At 34.8% G+C, this 15,387-nt stretch overlaps 2 protein-coding genes across 5 annotated transcripts in view; one reads left to right on the top strand and one right to left on the bottom strand.

Moving 5' to 3' along the window:
• The window catches only part of LOC118738070 (putative nuclease HARBI1), a 122,284-nt gene that overhangs the window by 49,692 nt on the left and 57,205 nt on the right, over positions 1–15,387 (top strand). The gene's annotated exons all lie outside the window — the stretch shown is intronic.
• Positions 329–15,387, bottom strand: part of LOC118738067 (DNA-binding protein RFX2) — a 156,445-nt gene continuing 141,386 nt past the window's right edge. For all 4 annotated transcript variants that reach the window (XM_036468969.1, XM_036468968.1, XM_036468966.1 and 1 more), the window contains 8 exons: positions 7,697–7,781; positions 7,418–7,628; positions 7,167–7,331; positions 6,478–6,918; positions 6,074–6,376; positions 5,685–5,999; positions 1,594–1,962; positions 329–1,523 (listed from right to left, as the gene is read on the bottom strand). In XM_036468969.1, coding sequence (XP_036324862.1) covers positions 1,374–1,523; positions 1,594–1,962; positions 5,685–5,999; positions 6,074–6,376; positions 6,478–6,918; positions 7,167–7,331; positions 7,418–7,628; positions 7,697–7,781 — 2,039 coding nt within the window. In that variant the 3' untranslated portion in view covers positions 329–1,373. The remainder of the gene's footprint in view (positions 1,524–1,593; positions 1,963–5,684; positions 6,000–6,073; positions 6,377–6,477; positions 6,919–7,166; positions 7,332–7,417; positions 7,629–7,696; positions 7,782–15,387) is intronic.

A 15,387-nucleotide genomic window follows, 5' to 3' on the forward strand; every position in this document is an offset into this window, starting at 1 on the left:
GTGCAAAACTATATGCGTTTACTGTAAAATAAACAAAAATATTCGCAATAAATATGAAATTTTTTGCTATATATGCAAAACTATGCGTTTACTGCAAAATATGCAGAGCCGTAATCATAATATTATTACTTAAGCAACCAAAAAACAATCCTGCGTAATAGATTCCATAAAAAAAAAACAATAAAAAAATACTGTAAATTATATTTCTACTTAAAAAAAAATTCAAGAAAGTAGAACAATTCGAGTCACCTCAATTACAAAGTGATTCTAATTTGTAAACTACTATTGTACGTAGTTTGAAGAATCCAATTTTAATAGAGTATCTATGTATATTTTGATGTTGTTTTTCAGTTTATTAGTCATTCAAAGTATAGTTAAAAATAGCAACAGTGGGCTAGTCCTCTGTTTTCTCTGGTGAGTTACAAGTGTCTTTACCCGAAAAACACCAACATTCATTCTTAGTGAAACCTTACAAAACTGATATTAGACGATTTCTTATATATATATGTACATACATACATTCACATATGTGTATGCATATTATAACTGCAACAGATATACATACAAACATATATAATTATTATGCATATGACACGTAAATATGAAAGTTATACAAACAGCACATACATATCGTCGCTACCATGTCAAACTATCGAATATGAAAATGGGTACTTTTTAGGAAAGCAAAAAAACTGTTGTAAAAATGGTTGTTGTCATTAGCAAAAAGTGAGGGAATCTACACTTTGTTAAAGCAATGCTTCTAAGTAGACCCGAAATTTGACTATTTGGCAACTTGCGTATCATTCTAAACGCATGCGCAAGGTGTCGTAATTGAAAAATAATTTTTGCACATTCGATAGTTTGACATGGTAGAGACGATATGTATATATGGACAATATGTAATTATTATCGTCAATCAAGTTCAGAGAAATTACTTCACACTCTGTAAATAGCTTGTTTTCATATACACCGACAAATAAAACCGACAAAGGTGGGTAACCGCGGCGATCGACAATTTTCCTTATCTGGACGGCTTAACACTATATGGTGGCAATTACAAGTAATAGTTGCTTACCTTCTATTTAAATAATACATATGTACGTGAAAAAGTCCTATGAATTATGTAAATTTTATATGCTATTATTATTATTTTTTATAATATTTCAATGTTTAAATGCCTGGAATTCCTTGCGTTGCAGAAATAGAAAATATATGTTCCCGGATTTTTTGTTACGTTATGACTGTCACCACTATAAGGACGCCAATAAACAAAGATATTCGGCGAACTTTGCCTGCAAAACGCCAACGTCGCTGCATTGAATACTGGTGGTTGCGGTCCTGTGTACACTCTGCTGCCCCAAGCCAGCACTCACTCATTCATGCTTCAGACGCTTCGCAGAATTGCCGACGGAGGAAGAAGCATTGTTGATATTGGATGAACTAAGTTGTTGTTGTTGCTGCTGTTCGTGACTCTCGCTGATAAATTCCAACTGGTAATCGAATTCAAAATCAATATCTTTGTGCTATATTGCCGAAGGGGAGGGGGAATCGCATAAGTAAATATAACCGGAAACAGATTCTAATGAATCTCACCATTCGATCGCAGATAACTGCAATTGTCGTTTTTTGTTGCGCTTCAGCTATTTTGTGCTCCACCAGGTAAAACATATACTCATCATATAGCAAACGTATTAAATGAAAGCTACCGAAACTGGAAGCAGAACGTAATGTCAGGTCACGTATTACCATGGAGCTGTAGAAACTCCACTTGAGTAGGAATTGACGTGCTGCCTTGGCGTAGCTTGGCTTGCCACGATACTCCTGTAGAGCAGAATCCACAACCAGTTGCAACCATGAGGCCCATTGTTCTAGCGAACTTTGTTGTTGTAGTGCAGCTTTAAAATCATTTTCCAAACGTTGAACGACCGCCGGCTCACACTGGCATACCCAAGCAGCTTGTTCCTACAAAATAAAATATTATGATTAAATAGAAATCAAGCAAGTATTATTAGGTGAGAAGGGCGATTTTCATTCCGCGCGAATTCAAAGATGTATAATTATAAAGAAACATACACATATCATATATGATATTTTAATTACCGTCTTTATGGTCCGATTTCGTTCAAATTAGCTTATGTAGTTGAAACAAAATAAGTCATAAATTTCCAAAAACTTACCTTGAATTGGCACTGAAGTCAAAATAAAATATATTCGACATAACATTAATGTTTTATTTCAGAGATCATAACGATTATAAAAAATAAAATTAAATATAGCTGTATAATTATTACTGAACAATGAAAAAGTGGTTTTCGTCTTCTGAGACGAAGATCGTAAGACTAAACACTTTTTCATATCTTCTGGGACTTTTATTTTTTTTCGTCTCCCGGGACGTTTATTTCAAGACGGAAATGAATTACTTTCCATGCTTTATTTAAAAAAAATTGTTAAAATCAAAACCATTTTTAAGAGACATCAATGCACAACATTCTCAAACTAGTCACATTGAAATATTGCCTCAGGTTTCACTGAAATCGGCGTTTGAATTGTTGGTTGCGAAAACCTCTTTTGTTTTTGTCCCGTGCGAATGGCTTGGTTAATTAAGAGCTATGCGGTTTTAGATTACGGTTTTTTCAGTTTGAATGTGTACGATGGACATGGAAATGCCCATATGTATGCATATATGTATATATACAGAGTGTCCTAGACCACCCGACGAACCTTTCTAAAATGGAGGAAAATGTTTTCTTGTTTTATTGGAAAACGCAAAAATATGAAGCACAGTAGAATCGCGGAAAAGTTAACTCACGCAAAAGTTAATCGCTCGGCTAACTAACCGATTCCAGCATTCACGTACTGCTCTAATAAGTTAACTTTTGGGTTAAGTTTTCTGAGCTTACAAATTTTTCAAACCAACCATTTGTTTGTAACAAAAACAAGCGCGAGCTCAATTTCGTTTACGGGTATTTCCCGAATTTCTCTTTGTCGTGAGCATTTTAATTTGTGAGTTTAAAAAATGTCAACAAAGCAGAAAAGGTCATCGTAAATCAAATTAAATGTACATCAAAAATTGACGTAAATTTCAGATTTAATTTAAAAATTTTCCTCATATTTTCAATGTCCTCATAAAACTTATTAATTCTTTAAATAGTGCACATATTCTTCTTTCTTATGCCTATAAAAACCTTAAATTGGTTAAAACAATAACCGAATTAGTGCCAGAAGTAATGTGAAAAGGTTTTTTAAGAATAAGTTTCGTGAATTACTCGGCTATCTCTATGACCTGTACTAGGTCACTTAAAAAGTTCGTGCACTTTTCTTTATTTTGTAACGCCGTGTTATTAACCGACTTAAAAAAATGGAGTTGGCTATTAATTCGTCGGAATATTTTTTTTTATGTACTGCATAACTTTGAACCACGTTAACCGATTTCTATATTTAATTTTTAAATGAAAGGTGGTACCTCAGAGGTGGTCCCATACTAATTTGGTTTAGATCCGATCATTGGATCCTGAAGAAATTAACGGTATTCTTAAATTTTTATATGAGAAATGAAGTTGGTTTTGTTTTTCGCTTAAGATTACTTGTTTTACATTATTTGGATAAAAAAAGTCACGCACACCAACATTGATGCTGATAAAAATCTAGCTCAATTTGTGATGAACTTTGTTTGTTTTGTTTCATATCTATATCATAATATGGTATTTAATTTAAAATTGTTATTCCTTTATTGTTTGCTCTTGTTGAAAGTTAAAGTATTAATAATCAAAAATTTTCTTTTCTAATAACAAACAAATTCATAGAACAAAAATTTAACTTCATGAATTTAAACAAGTGTAAATGGTTAATTACCCTACATTTACTCAATATATCATAAAATGATGTTTAATGTAAAATTGTTATTCCTTCAACGGCCGCTGTGGTGTAGTGGTAAGCAGTGCGCGCTTCCACTCCGCAACGTCTGGGTTCAAACCCTGGTCAAAGCAACATCGCAAAAATATAGAAAAAAGGTTTTTTCTTAACAGCGGTCGTCCCTCGACAATGGCAAACCTCCGAGTGTATTTCTGTCATGAAAAACAGCTTCTCATAAAAATACAATCGCCGTTCGGAGTCGGCGTAAAACTGTAGGTCCCTCCGCTTTGTGTGACAACATCAAGGCGCACGCCACAAATCGGAGGAGAAGCTCGGCCAAACACTAACATATGTGTAAGCGCCAATCTATTAATATTATTCCTTTATTGTTTGCTCTTGTCGAATGTTAAAGTATTAATAATCAAATATTTTTTTTTCTAATAACAAATAAATTCATAGAACAAAATTAAACAAGTACAAAACATACAGTTTAATTACCCTACAATAGGCGTGTTTTTTTACCCGCATACGTATCTGCGCTTAAAAATTGTATGGAGCTGTAAGCGACAAACTTTATGTGTGCTTATGAATAGTTGTCGATAAAATCAAAATTACTTGTTTCGAAATGGAAATTGTCGATGATTGTTTTTTTTACCCATTAAGCGTGTAAAAAAAACACGGCTAATATCTACTTTGATTATGGTTCAAACAGTTCAAGTTTTTGTATAAAATTTTGTTTAAAATTTCTTTTTCCCTTTTTTAGTAGGTTTCTTACCATGTTTTCTGGCGAATTGGTCGTGATAGATACGGAACTGAATAAGCGATTGAAACGCGGCTATTGTCAAAAGCATACGATTTCGCGTAAATGTACATTTGTAAAATGCGTAGGCGCTCTTCGAAAACATATGTTTGAAAGAGCTAAATGTTGCATTTCAAATGCAGCAAACCGACATTTCATTCAACATTTTATAAAGAGAACACACTTAAATGTAAGATTTTTTTTTTAAGGTGGAGTTAATTAATTTATGTAGTGAACTGCTTATTTAATACAAAATTGTCATGGAACTTATTTGTGACATGTTTTACATGCACCAGATCTGTCTGAATTTATTCCCACGGAACTTACGTTATGGTTCAGTGCAAGTTATGTCGAAACCCCGATAATTTTATACATTAACATGTGTACGACAAAATTTTACATAGCACAAAAAAGCTTCATGAAATTAAATTCGCAATGCATGACACTAATTACGTAATGCACAAAAAATCGGCTTAACTGTATAGTAAAAATTAAAAATAATATCACTTTAATTTTATTTTAAAACTTAATAAACCCCTCCTTTTTGTAAAGTCGGTAAATAAAGTAATTTTAAGCAAAAAATTAAAAATAAACCGACTTCAATGCTCAAATAAAAATTTAGGAGTACTGTTTCTTCATGGTCTAATGGTTGGAATTATCGAAAACGGTTAAAAAAAATATTCCGTCGAACCGAAAAGCATAATTATTTTCCGATTTTTATTTAAAAAATTAAAAGCAAGAATTTTTGTGATTTTTATAATAAAAATCAGAAATCAAACGTTTTCGCTGTCGGCAAAAGAGGAAAATAACTTTGATTTATAATTCTTAAAATAAAACTTTAAGATGATTTTTAAATAAAAAATTCTACATATAATCTGATTTCGAATTAAAATTTACTCCATCAAGCAACTATAACTATGTGCCATCATTTTCAAATAGTTTCCGTACGTTTTTAATTTGATAAATCTACAAAATTTAAAATCACTTTGAAGCAGCATCAAACCTAAAAAAAAACTTCGGAGGCATTACCAACCTGCACATTATGGAAGTCCACACGATTTAAGTCGTTCAGCATTTGAGTGATTTGCGAGCCATTCTGGAGAACAGCACGAGCAGCCTGTGCCAAATGGTTGAGCGATGTGTAGCGCCGTAAAGTTTGACAAAAAGCTGACACCGCTGATGATTTTATTTGTACCAGACGATCTGGCACTCCAACCATAGACTCGCACAACCAAAGTTCCAAGTTTTTGGCAAAATTACGAATGGCCTGTGTCAAAGCATTCGGAATGGAGCGCAACACATCGGGAATGATTACATCAACCATATTTTGGTAGAATTGATAGTCCACCTACCGAAGCGAACAAATTGATTTAAAATTTGATTTAAAATCTTAAACGTAAAAACCCAAAAGCGTCACCTCACCTCCTTGATGAACTTTTGTACTTCTGCGCAATGGCACAGCAAATACAGTTTTGCCTTGCTCAGATACTTTTCCTCTTCGCATTCGTCCATATTGTTGTTGTCGGTCGCACGCCAAAAATCGCGCCACAAAAATTCAATGGTACTAAATTCCAGGTTGAGCACAGCATCTAAAAAGGACTCGCAGTGTTCACGATACATGGCACGAAATGTTTCCACATCATCTTGTGAGAGTTCGTTGCTGTATGTATGATCCAACTCGATAGGAGGAAAGGAGGGAATCGCGCCAGCACCATCGCCCAGGTACTATTAATATTAAAAAATATGTAGTTATATTTGCAGATGCATTAATTTGCTTATTAAGCAATTAGGTACATAAACTATTTATTGATGTAACAGTTATATACCTGTGCACAAGTCTCATATGTTTCTGGTTTGAAATTTAATTTTTTCAAACTGCGATTGCCATTGTTCGACATATTGCCACTACCGCAACTACCACCTGCGCCGCTGGATGTAACTACACCACCGGTAGTTGAGTGTCCAATGCTACCCGCTACTCCATTTACGGAATGTGTTGAATACGTCGGCTTTTCGTCCATCATATGGTTTAATATGGAATCCGGTTTGATGCGTATGCCATAGTAGTGATATTTGGAATTGCCGCGTGTGCCCAAACGACGTGTGCGCAAGCCAGAGAACACCGAACGAATTAGTTTGCCGAAACTGGCAGCATTCACCGGCTCCAATTTGTTCTCGTTGCAGTGCTGTATATAATGATTGTACAGAGTGGAACGGGGTAGACTGACTCCATCAGCCGTCTCGTAGTTACGTGACAACCACTTGATCTGCAGCAGCCACCACCAGCACAGAATTCAAAGTTACAGGCGAGTGAAAGAGAGACAAAAATATCGACATTATTTAAAGTTTGGACCAGCACTCAATCGTATAGCAATGGGGTAACGCAAGGATGTGGGTGCAACAGGCGATGGGCGTTATGCACAAATTTTGCATGTAATTTACAAAAATTACGTTGGCATTTTCAATTTATTACTTTAACACTCGTAAGGAGTATGACATTGAGTACATAGCTTACCGTCGCAGAAGCAACTTTATTGGTTGTGCCAAGTCCATTTTGGTCGCTGTCTGGTGATGCACCTCCACCGCCAGTGCCGATACTACCACCGCTTACAGAGTTCGTTGTTGTGGTAGACGTTGGGGTTTGTGGGGTACTCTGCGTTTCTTGGATATAAGCCACTTCCTAAAAATAGTAAACACATAGCAATGAAGACTCAGTGAATGCATTTTTTTTGGTGTTATGGAAATTCTGTGGTATTCGATGGTTACCGTTAAGCTATGCGGTGAATCTCGACTGTGGGATTGCGACGATGTATTGAGCAATAATCCCTCTTCAACTGGTACCAAATATGGCAATGACGACGCGTGTGTGGTGGGCGTGTTTGCAACCGATGCGGTTGCATAATTGCTTGTTGCCGCTGTTGAATAGTAGGCTTGGCCATTTGCTTGGTAGTCGCCGACCGGGCAAAAAGGATACGTCCTACGTGGGAGGTTAACATTTATTTAAAGTACAAATGGATATTATAGCCTCAATTAATTTCTATTTACATTTGCGTTTGACTGGAATTGCCGTGATACAACTCTGTATCTACATATTGCACTTGATAATTTTGGCCAGCATCCTGCGCCGAAACTGTAATATAAAAAATGAAAATAATCTTAATGTATTTATTTACGTATGCTATAAAACTTGGTCAAAATATGATTAAATATTTTGCCCTTAAACGTGAATATGGTACTTATTTATTTTTCCAAAGAAACCCGTGAATTAAAGTAACTTAAGTGACTTTTAGAAGGTTTGACTTTGATTTAAAAAGTAATCCGTTTCCCTTGAAAATTTTCATATTTTTATTACGCATCTTGAACTACACCTATGCTTGCAAATTCAATTTTTTTTGCCGAACCTAGGGATCGTCATTTTACATTTTTCGGTGACACCTGCATTCGGCAATAACATTTTTTTTAAAGTTCTACTGAAATAATCATAATACTTCCTTAACAAAGGTTTACGGTTCTTGGTGAGCTTTAATTTACTGCGATGAGGGTGGCAGAACCGAAATCTGGTCGGTAAGTACTAGAACGGGGTATTTGAGATAAATGAACTTTGGAACAAAAAAAGTGTCTCCTCGAACCCTACGTTCGGGAATTTTTTTCAAAAAGGTTTTGCAAAAATTCTTTAGACTCAGGGGCGTACGGCGAACTTTCTGTCGGTGCGGTCTTATGTATGTACATTAAGGCGTATCACGAAAAAAAGTTTAGCGTGTCAGTTTGGTTTGAATATTTATGTCAAGAGAAATTGTTGGGTGTATCGCGTTTTTGGCCATAAATTTCTTATTTCATATCCGATTTTTAAAGTCTTTATCACCGAAAACGGCTCGCTCAGACTATACATAATTGAATATAGCCTAACCCGTTTTTAACAAGGTCGTCATCGCTTTTTGAGAGTTTTAGATTTATAGTATGAAAATAAAAATCTAGGGATAGTAATTCCAAAATTAATTAAGGTATTAATTAAAACGGTTTTGAAGGCCAAAACTTTTTAATGGACAATTATAGTCATGCGTGAGACCTTTCCAGCGATATAAAGATTTGAAAAATCGGGTATAAAATAAGAAAGTTGTAACAAAAAACGCTATTTAGGGGTTTTGGCGGTTGGCTAACAAAAAAAATTACACCCTAAGGCACACCGCACATTACGCGGCTAATCAAAGTAGATTAATCGTTTTGCCATGCCGAAACGAATGTATGACTACTCGACTTCTGCTCACTTGCACACCCTACATAAGTCACCAGCTAATAAACACTTTCTACACATAACATATTTTCTGGTCGCACAAACAAGTAAACAAATGCCGATTTCAAAATGGCAAGCGCCTTACAATGTTGGTGCTTTGATTTATGAAGCTTTTATGATTAGACGAAAACACGATTATGAATCGTAATGTACAAAGCTTCATTGAAATAAATGCGTTCGGCATAAAAGCTTCATATTTTAGTATGCAGAGACGATTACCCTACTATGGTTAGGCGCTTAATGTGCGGAGTGCCTAAATTTTCTCTCGACATATGAGAAGTCCACTTGCAAAGTGCGCTATGTAAAATTTTTGAAATTTTTAGTTTTTGGTGTATTATCTACCAGTATTTATAGTAGTTTCATATCCACTAACAACACAGTGCAAAATCTTTTTATGTTCTGAAAAAATAGCATCAAATGTTAACTCTTCTTCCAAAAGTCGCTATCATACTTATTTATAAACTTTCAAAAGTATACATCTTCCGATGAACTTAGAAAACTGCTTTAGGTCGTATAGACTAGAGTTGTAAAACTATCGATAGTGCCACCATCGATAGTTTCCATGCTTCAGAAAAAAACTATCATTACTCGCTGATAGTTTCCAGCAATACTATCGATATTGTCAAACGCTACCCTCGATAGTACTATCGATAGTCAATGTAACGTTATGTTCCAAATTAACAGGGACGGCATCGAAAAACCAAAAACAAAATATTGAAAATATAAACACACTTAGGGTCGTTTTCTTAACATTCACTTTATGTTTAAATATTGCTTTAACATTTATAGTTCTGTCTAAGTAAAGCATTTTATTAAATTGTATTTATTTATTTATATATCTATTACTGAAGCTTACGATTAAAAATAAAATTATGAGCCTAGTAAAGAAAGCTTCTTCTTATGATCTATAACACATGGCAACAAAAATGGGAAAAAACTTGTTGCGGCAAATGTTACAGCTGTTTTTGATTGGCCTGTCAGTGAGCATAAGGTTTCCATCGGCTCCAGACTTTATGAAAAACGAGGTCAAAATGTCAAAAAATCGGGGTTTTTTGGCAATATTTTAAAAGCTCTAGCAAAGAACCAAAGGCGGTATTAGGCTTAAATTAAAGCTATAAGTCTCGACTACGATCCCTGAAAATACCATCCCTACACCTTGACCTGAATTGAACAGCAAAACCTGATTTTTTGCGAAGTTTGAGTACCCACCGCAATTAAACAAAAGGGGATAGAGCCTTCCACTTGGGCTGAAATGAACTTTCGACTACAATCGCTTAAAATACCGTCCCTGAACCTTAATCGTAAGGTCACTTATATTTATTTATTTAACAGCAAAAACTGATTTTGGCAAAACGTATTTATTTTTTTTTCAATGGCACAGTATTTATTCCAGTATTTTTATATTGTTCAATAAATGACTTTTAGTGACCATCAGGTCAAGGTGCAGGGAAAGTAGTCGAGAGTTATAGCTTTAATTTAAGCCCCAATTGAAGGTTCTATCTCCTTTTTTTTGTGCTAAAATACAGCAAAAAAAGGGATTTTTTGACACTTTGACCTCGTTTTTCTCAAAATCTGAAGCTGATGGAAACTTTATGCTTACGGACTCGTAATCAGCATAAAAAAGTCTATCAAAAACAGCTTTATCGTTTGCCGCAACAAAATCACTGTTGCCTTATTTAATTGTTGCTTATTATAAATTTTCAAATATGATATATTTTGTTTAAATTTCATAATACAATTTTTTGATTTGTTTACAGCCAAGAAACATACAAACGTCAAACACCGATAATAGAAATGCTTTACTTCAGACATAGCTTTATGGTTTGAAGCAACGTTTAAATATAAAGGGAACTTTTCAATTAAAGATTGCTTGAGAAAACGGCCATTAAAGGAAAAATCACAATGAAAGTATCACTTATAATAAAAAATTGACTAACTTAAAAAACTGTCGCGCAGCTACATGGAGACATTATAAATAAAATCGGCTGTGCAAGAAGTTTAAAACTATCGATAGTCAACTAGTACTATCGATAGTTTAACCTAACTTTAACTATCACTACTCATCGATAGGGGCAAAAAAATAAAACTATCGATAGTACCATCGATAGTTTGACACCTCTAGTATAGACCGTTAATGTTATCTTATGTCATGTTATGTTACGTTACAATTTTATAAGGCTCTTATTTATCCAAATTTTCAGGTAATAATAAAAAATATTCAATTTAAATATCACTTATTGTCGTAGTCGTTTTTAAAATTTTTGGCTTTCTATTATAAAATCACATAACGCTGTTTGCAAGTGGACTACTCATATGTGTTGAAATAAAAGTGGCACACGGCAAACTTTTTTTCTGTCATATGTCTGGGCTTATGTATGTACATACTGTACATTTGTAGTAAATAAAATGCCCGTTTTCTGAGTCGTTTTTGGCCATATTTATGAGAGCTGAATACGTTAAAAAATTCGATAAATCTGAGTATAATAAAGTGCAATTTTAAGTCGCTAAGGCTTACCATTAATTTTTGGCATTTTTTTTTTGTTGGCGGTGTTACTTATTTTTTTTCTTACAAAGTAAGTATGTCCGACCATTTTTTTGAAAGAGAAACAAATGAGCCGAACTTTTCACTCGCACTTTATTATACTCAATTGCAAACCAAATTTTTTTCTAGAGATTCTAATTAAAAAGTTTGAAATTTTGGTTAAACATTGCAGAATTAATTTTTATACTTTTTGCACAAAGTTGGAAATTTGGTATTATATGATTTTTGTTAGGAAAAGGGCTTAGCTTTCATAAAATAAATTATAAACATTAAATAAACTAAGGAAGAATAGCCAAAACCTACTAAAATGTGAGTCCTAATTTCTATTTTGGTCACCGTATTTATTCCTCGATTCGAATGACGTGCATTCAGATTAGAAAATAATAACTGTTTATGGAGAAAATTACGATCATATACCACCATCACTTAAAACTCGTTCACAGGCATGCCATTTTTATCAGCTGTTAAGCCGACGAAACACCGAATACGGGATAAATACAGGACATTAAAAGAAATACAGAAAATTTGGTGTCCCGTATAAAATAAATAAATTACCAGGACATTGAGTCAAAAAAGAGGACTGTCCCGTATAATACAGGACGGATGGTCACCGTAGTTATAGCTGATCTAGAAACTAAAAAACTCTCAAGCACAAAATTGCAAACTTAATACATACATACTTATGACTAGACTGCGGATGTTTATGCAGAAAACGAAGCCAAAAAATATGTATCCCATAACTATAAACAAAATGTACACAAATTTATTTTTTTGATTAATTTTAATGATTTTGGTTAAGCGGTACAACGAACTCTAAACATTTTTGCATAAGCATCCGCAATCTACTTATGACTCTAAAAACATTTCACCTGAGAATGCAGAAAGATTTGGAGTTTTTACTATGTGGGCCTAGGTCTTTCATCGTGAGTTTGATTCGTTCTGTCCCCAAAAATGCTGTTGCACTGTATTATCGACTGCTAGTTGCTGTGCAATGAATATAATGAACATTTATTTAACACGGGTTTTCTTAAAGAATGAACTATAGTTTTATAAAAAAATAACAAAGAAATAATATGTTACAACTTGTCAAAATATGGCGCGACTATAATTTGTTCGACTACTGTATATTATTAAAGTATGATCTACTAAGCGCGTACCGTCAGACCCCCATTGACATTTCTTTGGACCTTTTATAAATTTAAAGTTAAGCCAGATTTCGCTGCAATGCCACGCTACACAATTATGGAAGTGTGTTCAGATGTTATTGTACATTTTGTGAAAAATCTTCAAATCTACCCAACTGATATAGTTCGCTACCTTGTGTAAAAATATAAATACTTCACGACATCTTACGATTAAGGGCAAGTTACTCAATGTCTGGTTAACACAAACTGCAGGTTATACATCGTTATCGACGTGATCGACTTCAAAACATATGTACATATGTATAACAGGGAGTCGATAACGTTGATAACGATTTTTAACCTGTAGCTGGTGTTAACCAGACATCGAGTGACTGGCTCTAAGTGAATTTTCATGATGAAAATTATCCTTATTATGTCAATATTTATTATGCTTGTGTGACTTAGATATAATAAAAAATCCGCGAAATCTGAGAAATGTTTGCCTTGGTTTTGTTTTCGGCGATATAGGCCATATGCATATAAAAGGACTGAGCCTATGGCCAAGAAGGAATCTGGATAAATTAAGATGGAAGGAACCCCAATTTCAAAGTGGTAGTAGAGATAATTTGCACAGGCTACCTTCATAAACGAGGCATTGAGTATTCCGCTGAAGAGGGAGCAAAGCAATATACAGTCAAAGCCGGTGTTCAAAAGGGTTCGGTTCTCAGTCCAACATAATGTAAGGTAATATACGTGTCAAACGGCACTCCTTTTCTGACGGAGAAGATATAATAGGGTTCGCAAACGCTATCGCCCCGATAGCCGGTACCAAGCAAGTTCTGGAATAGAGGCAAAGCCGAACACTGCGGTCACAAACTGGTTGAAAAAGGTAGGTCTATTATAAATAGCAGAAAAGAAGACTCTTAAGCCGGTGTGCCAGCTCAAATATCTAGGACGATAGGCTCAGTTTTGACGCACATCCGGATTTTAAAACCAAGAAAGCGTCAATAATGTACAATGCGCTGTCAAGAAGGCTGCTCAACATTGGTGGACGTAGAAACAGCAAACGTATTCTTCTCGCAAAGTTCATAACGTAACCTTTATTATATACCGCTCCCGTGTGGACAAAATCCCAGATCGTATCAATCAAGATATATGACGGTAGGAGGTTTAGTTTGGGTTAAACCTTGCGCGAAGAGCAATCAAGTTACCATGTTTCGATGAGATATTAATAAAGTTATGGTATAGATTTTTGCAAGGCAATTTAAAAAAAAAAACAAGTAAGAAAGTCTAAGTTCGGGCGGAGCCGAACATTAAATACCCGGCGCAAGTATTAAATATATGTTTTCCACCTTTCCGAAAGCTACCGCTACAGGATAAGCCGGGGTGTATACATTTTAAGTAAATTAGCGTCCTTAAATTTCGAAATATTGAAATTTCAAGCATTTCTGAAATTTACCGTTATATGAAAAGCAGCCTCAATTTTAGTCCGATTTCAACAATTTTCAACGGTTTGCTTTTATGTGGCAAGCACAATAACCATACCGAGCTTGGTACAAATTGCTAGAACGGTTAGCGAGATACATATATGTGATCACAAGTGGGCGGTGCTACGCCCATTTTCCAAAATTTTGTCATAAACGTATTTCTTGGTAAAGAATTGTTGCAACCATCAATTTTGAATAAATTAGCTTCAATATTTACTGATTTGTCGAAGATTTTGTATTTCTCGAAATTACCGTTATATGGGATGTGGGCGTGGTTATTGTCCGATTTTAGAAATTTTCGGCCATTTGGTATGTTGTACCAGGACCAACAACTGTGCCAAGTTTGGAAGAAATTGGCGTAGCGGTTACCAAGATATACACATGTAAACATAAGTGGGCGTGGCTATACCCATTTTCCAAAAATTTATAATATTCATGTTTTCCGTCTGAAACTCATTGTAAGTATCAATTTTGAGTGAATTATCTTCAGTAGTTACTAAAATATCGCAGTTTTCGTATTTCTTAAAATTACCGTTATATGGGAGGTAGGCGTGGTTATTGTCCGATTTCGCCCATTTTCAATACCATCCGTCCTACGCCCAAAAGAAGTTCACGTACCAAGTTTCGTTAAGATATCTCAATTTTTAATCGAGTTATCGTGTGCACAGACGGACGGACGGACGGACAGACAGTCACCGCTTAATCGATTTTTCTTTTCATTCTGATCATTTATGTATACATTTGCCTGTTACAAACAACCGTTATGTGAACAAAGTTATAATACCCTTGTGCACAAGTGCGCTCGGGTATAAAAATGTATTTTTCTGGCCGAACTTAGGAGCGCCTTTTAGCATTTTTCGGCGATATGTCCGAAATCACATTTCAACATTAAAAAAATCGTAAAAGTGAGATTAGACAGAACTTTATATCCACTTTGACATTGGAGCCGAGATGTTCACCCGTGTGCTGTAATCCGAATATTCGTAGTTCCGAAAAATCGGAAATTGGTATGCTGTACTCCGATCGTAATTATCAACGGCACTGCCAGCTAAAAGCGCGAAATTCGAAGTCCTTAATCAGCTACTTTGACAGAAACAAATCAAGTAAATATAATCGCAAGTGAATAGTGAAATTAAAATTTTTTTTAGTCGTTATTTGAAAAGAACTTTCCTTAATTAAGTATAATTCAATGGAATCAGTGGCCGGAGCACTTTTGTCTCAGGAAGAAGAACATGCTGCAGCTAACAGTTGCATTAATATACAAAGGAGAGTAATATAAAGGAGGTAATATT

Source organism: Rhagoletis pomonella, unplaced genomic scaffold, assembly GCF_013731165.1.
Source record: "Rhagoletis pomonella isolate Grant_MI unplaced genomic scaffold, Rhpom_1.0 Rhpom_scaffold_00004, whole genome shotgun sequence".
NCBI classification, from domain to species: domain Eukaryota; kingdom Metazoa; phylum Arthropoda; class Insecta; order Diptera; family Tephritidae; genus Rhagoletis; species Rhagoletis pomonella.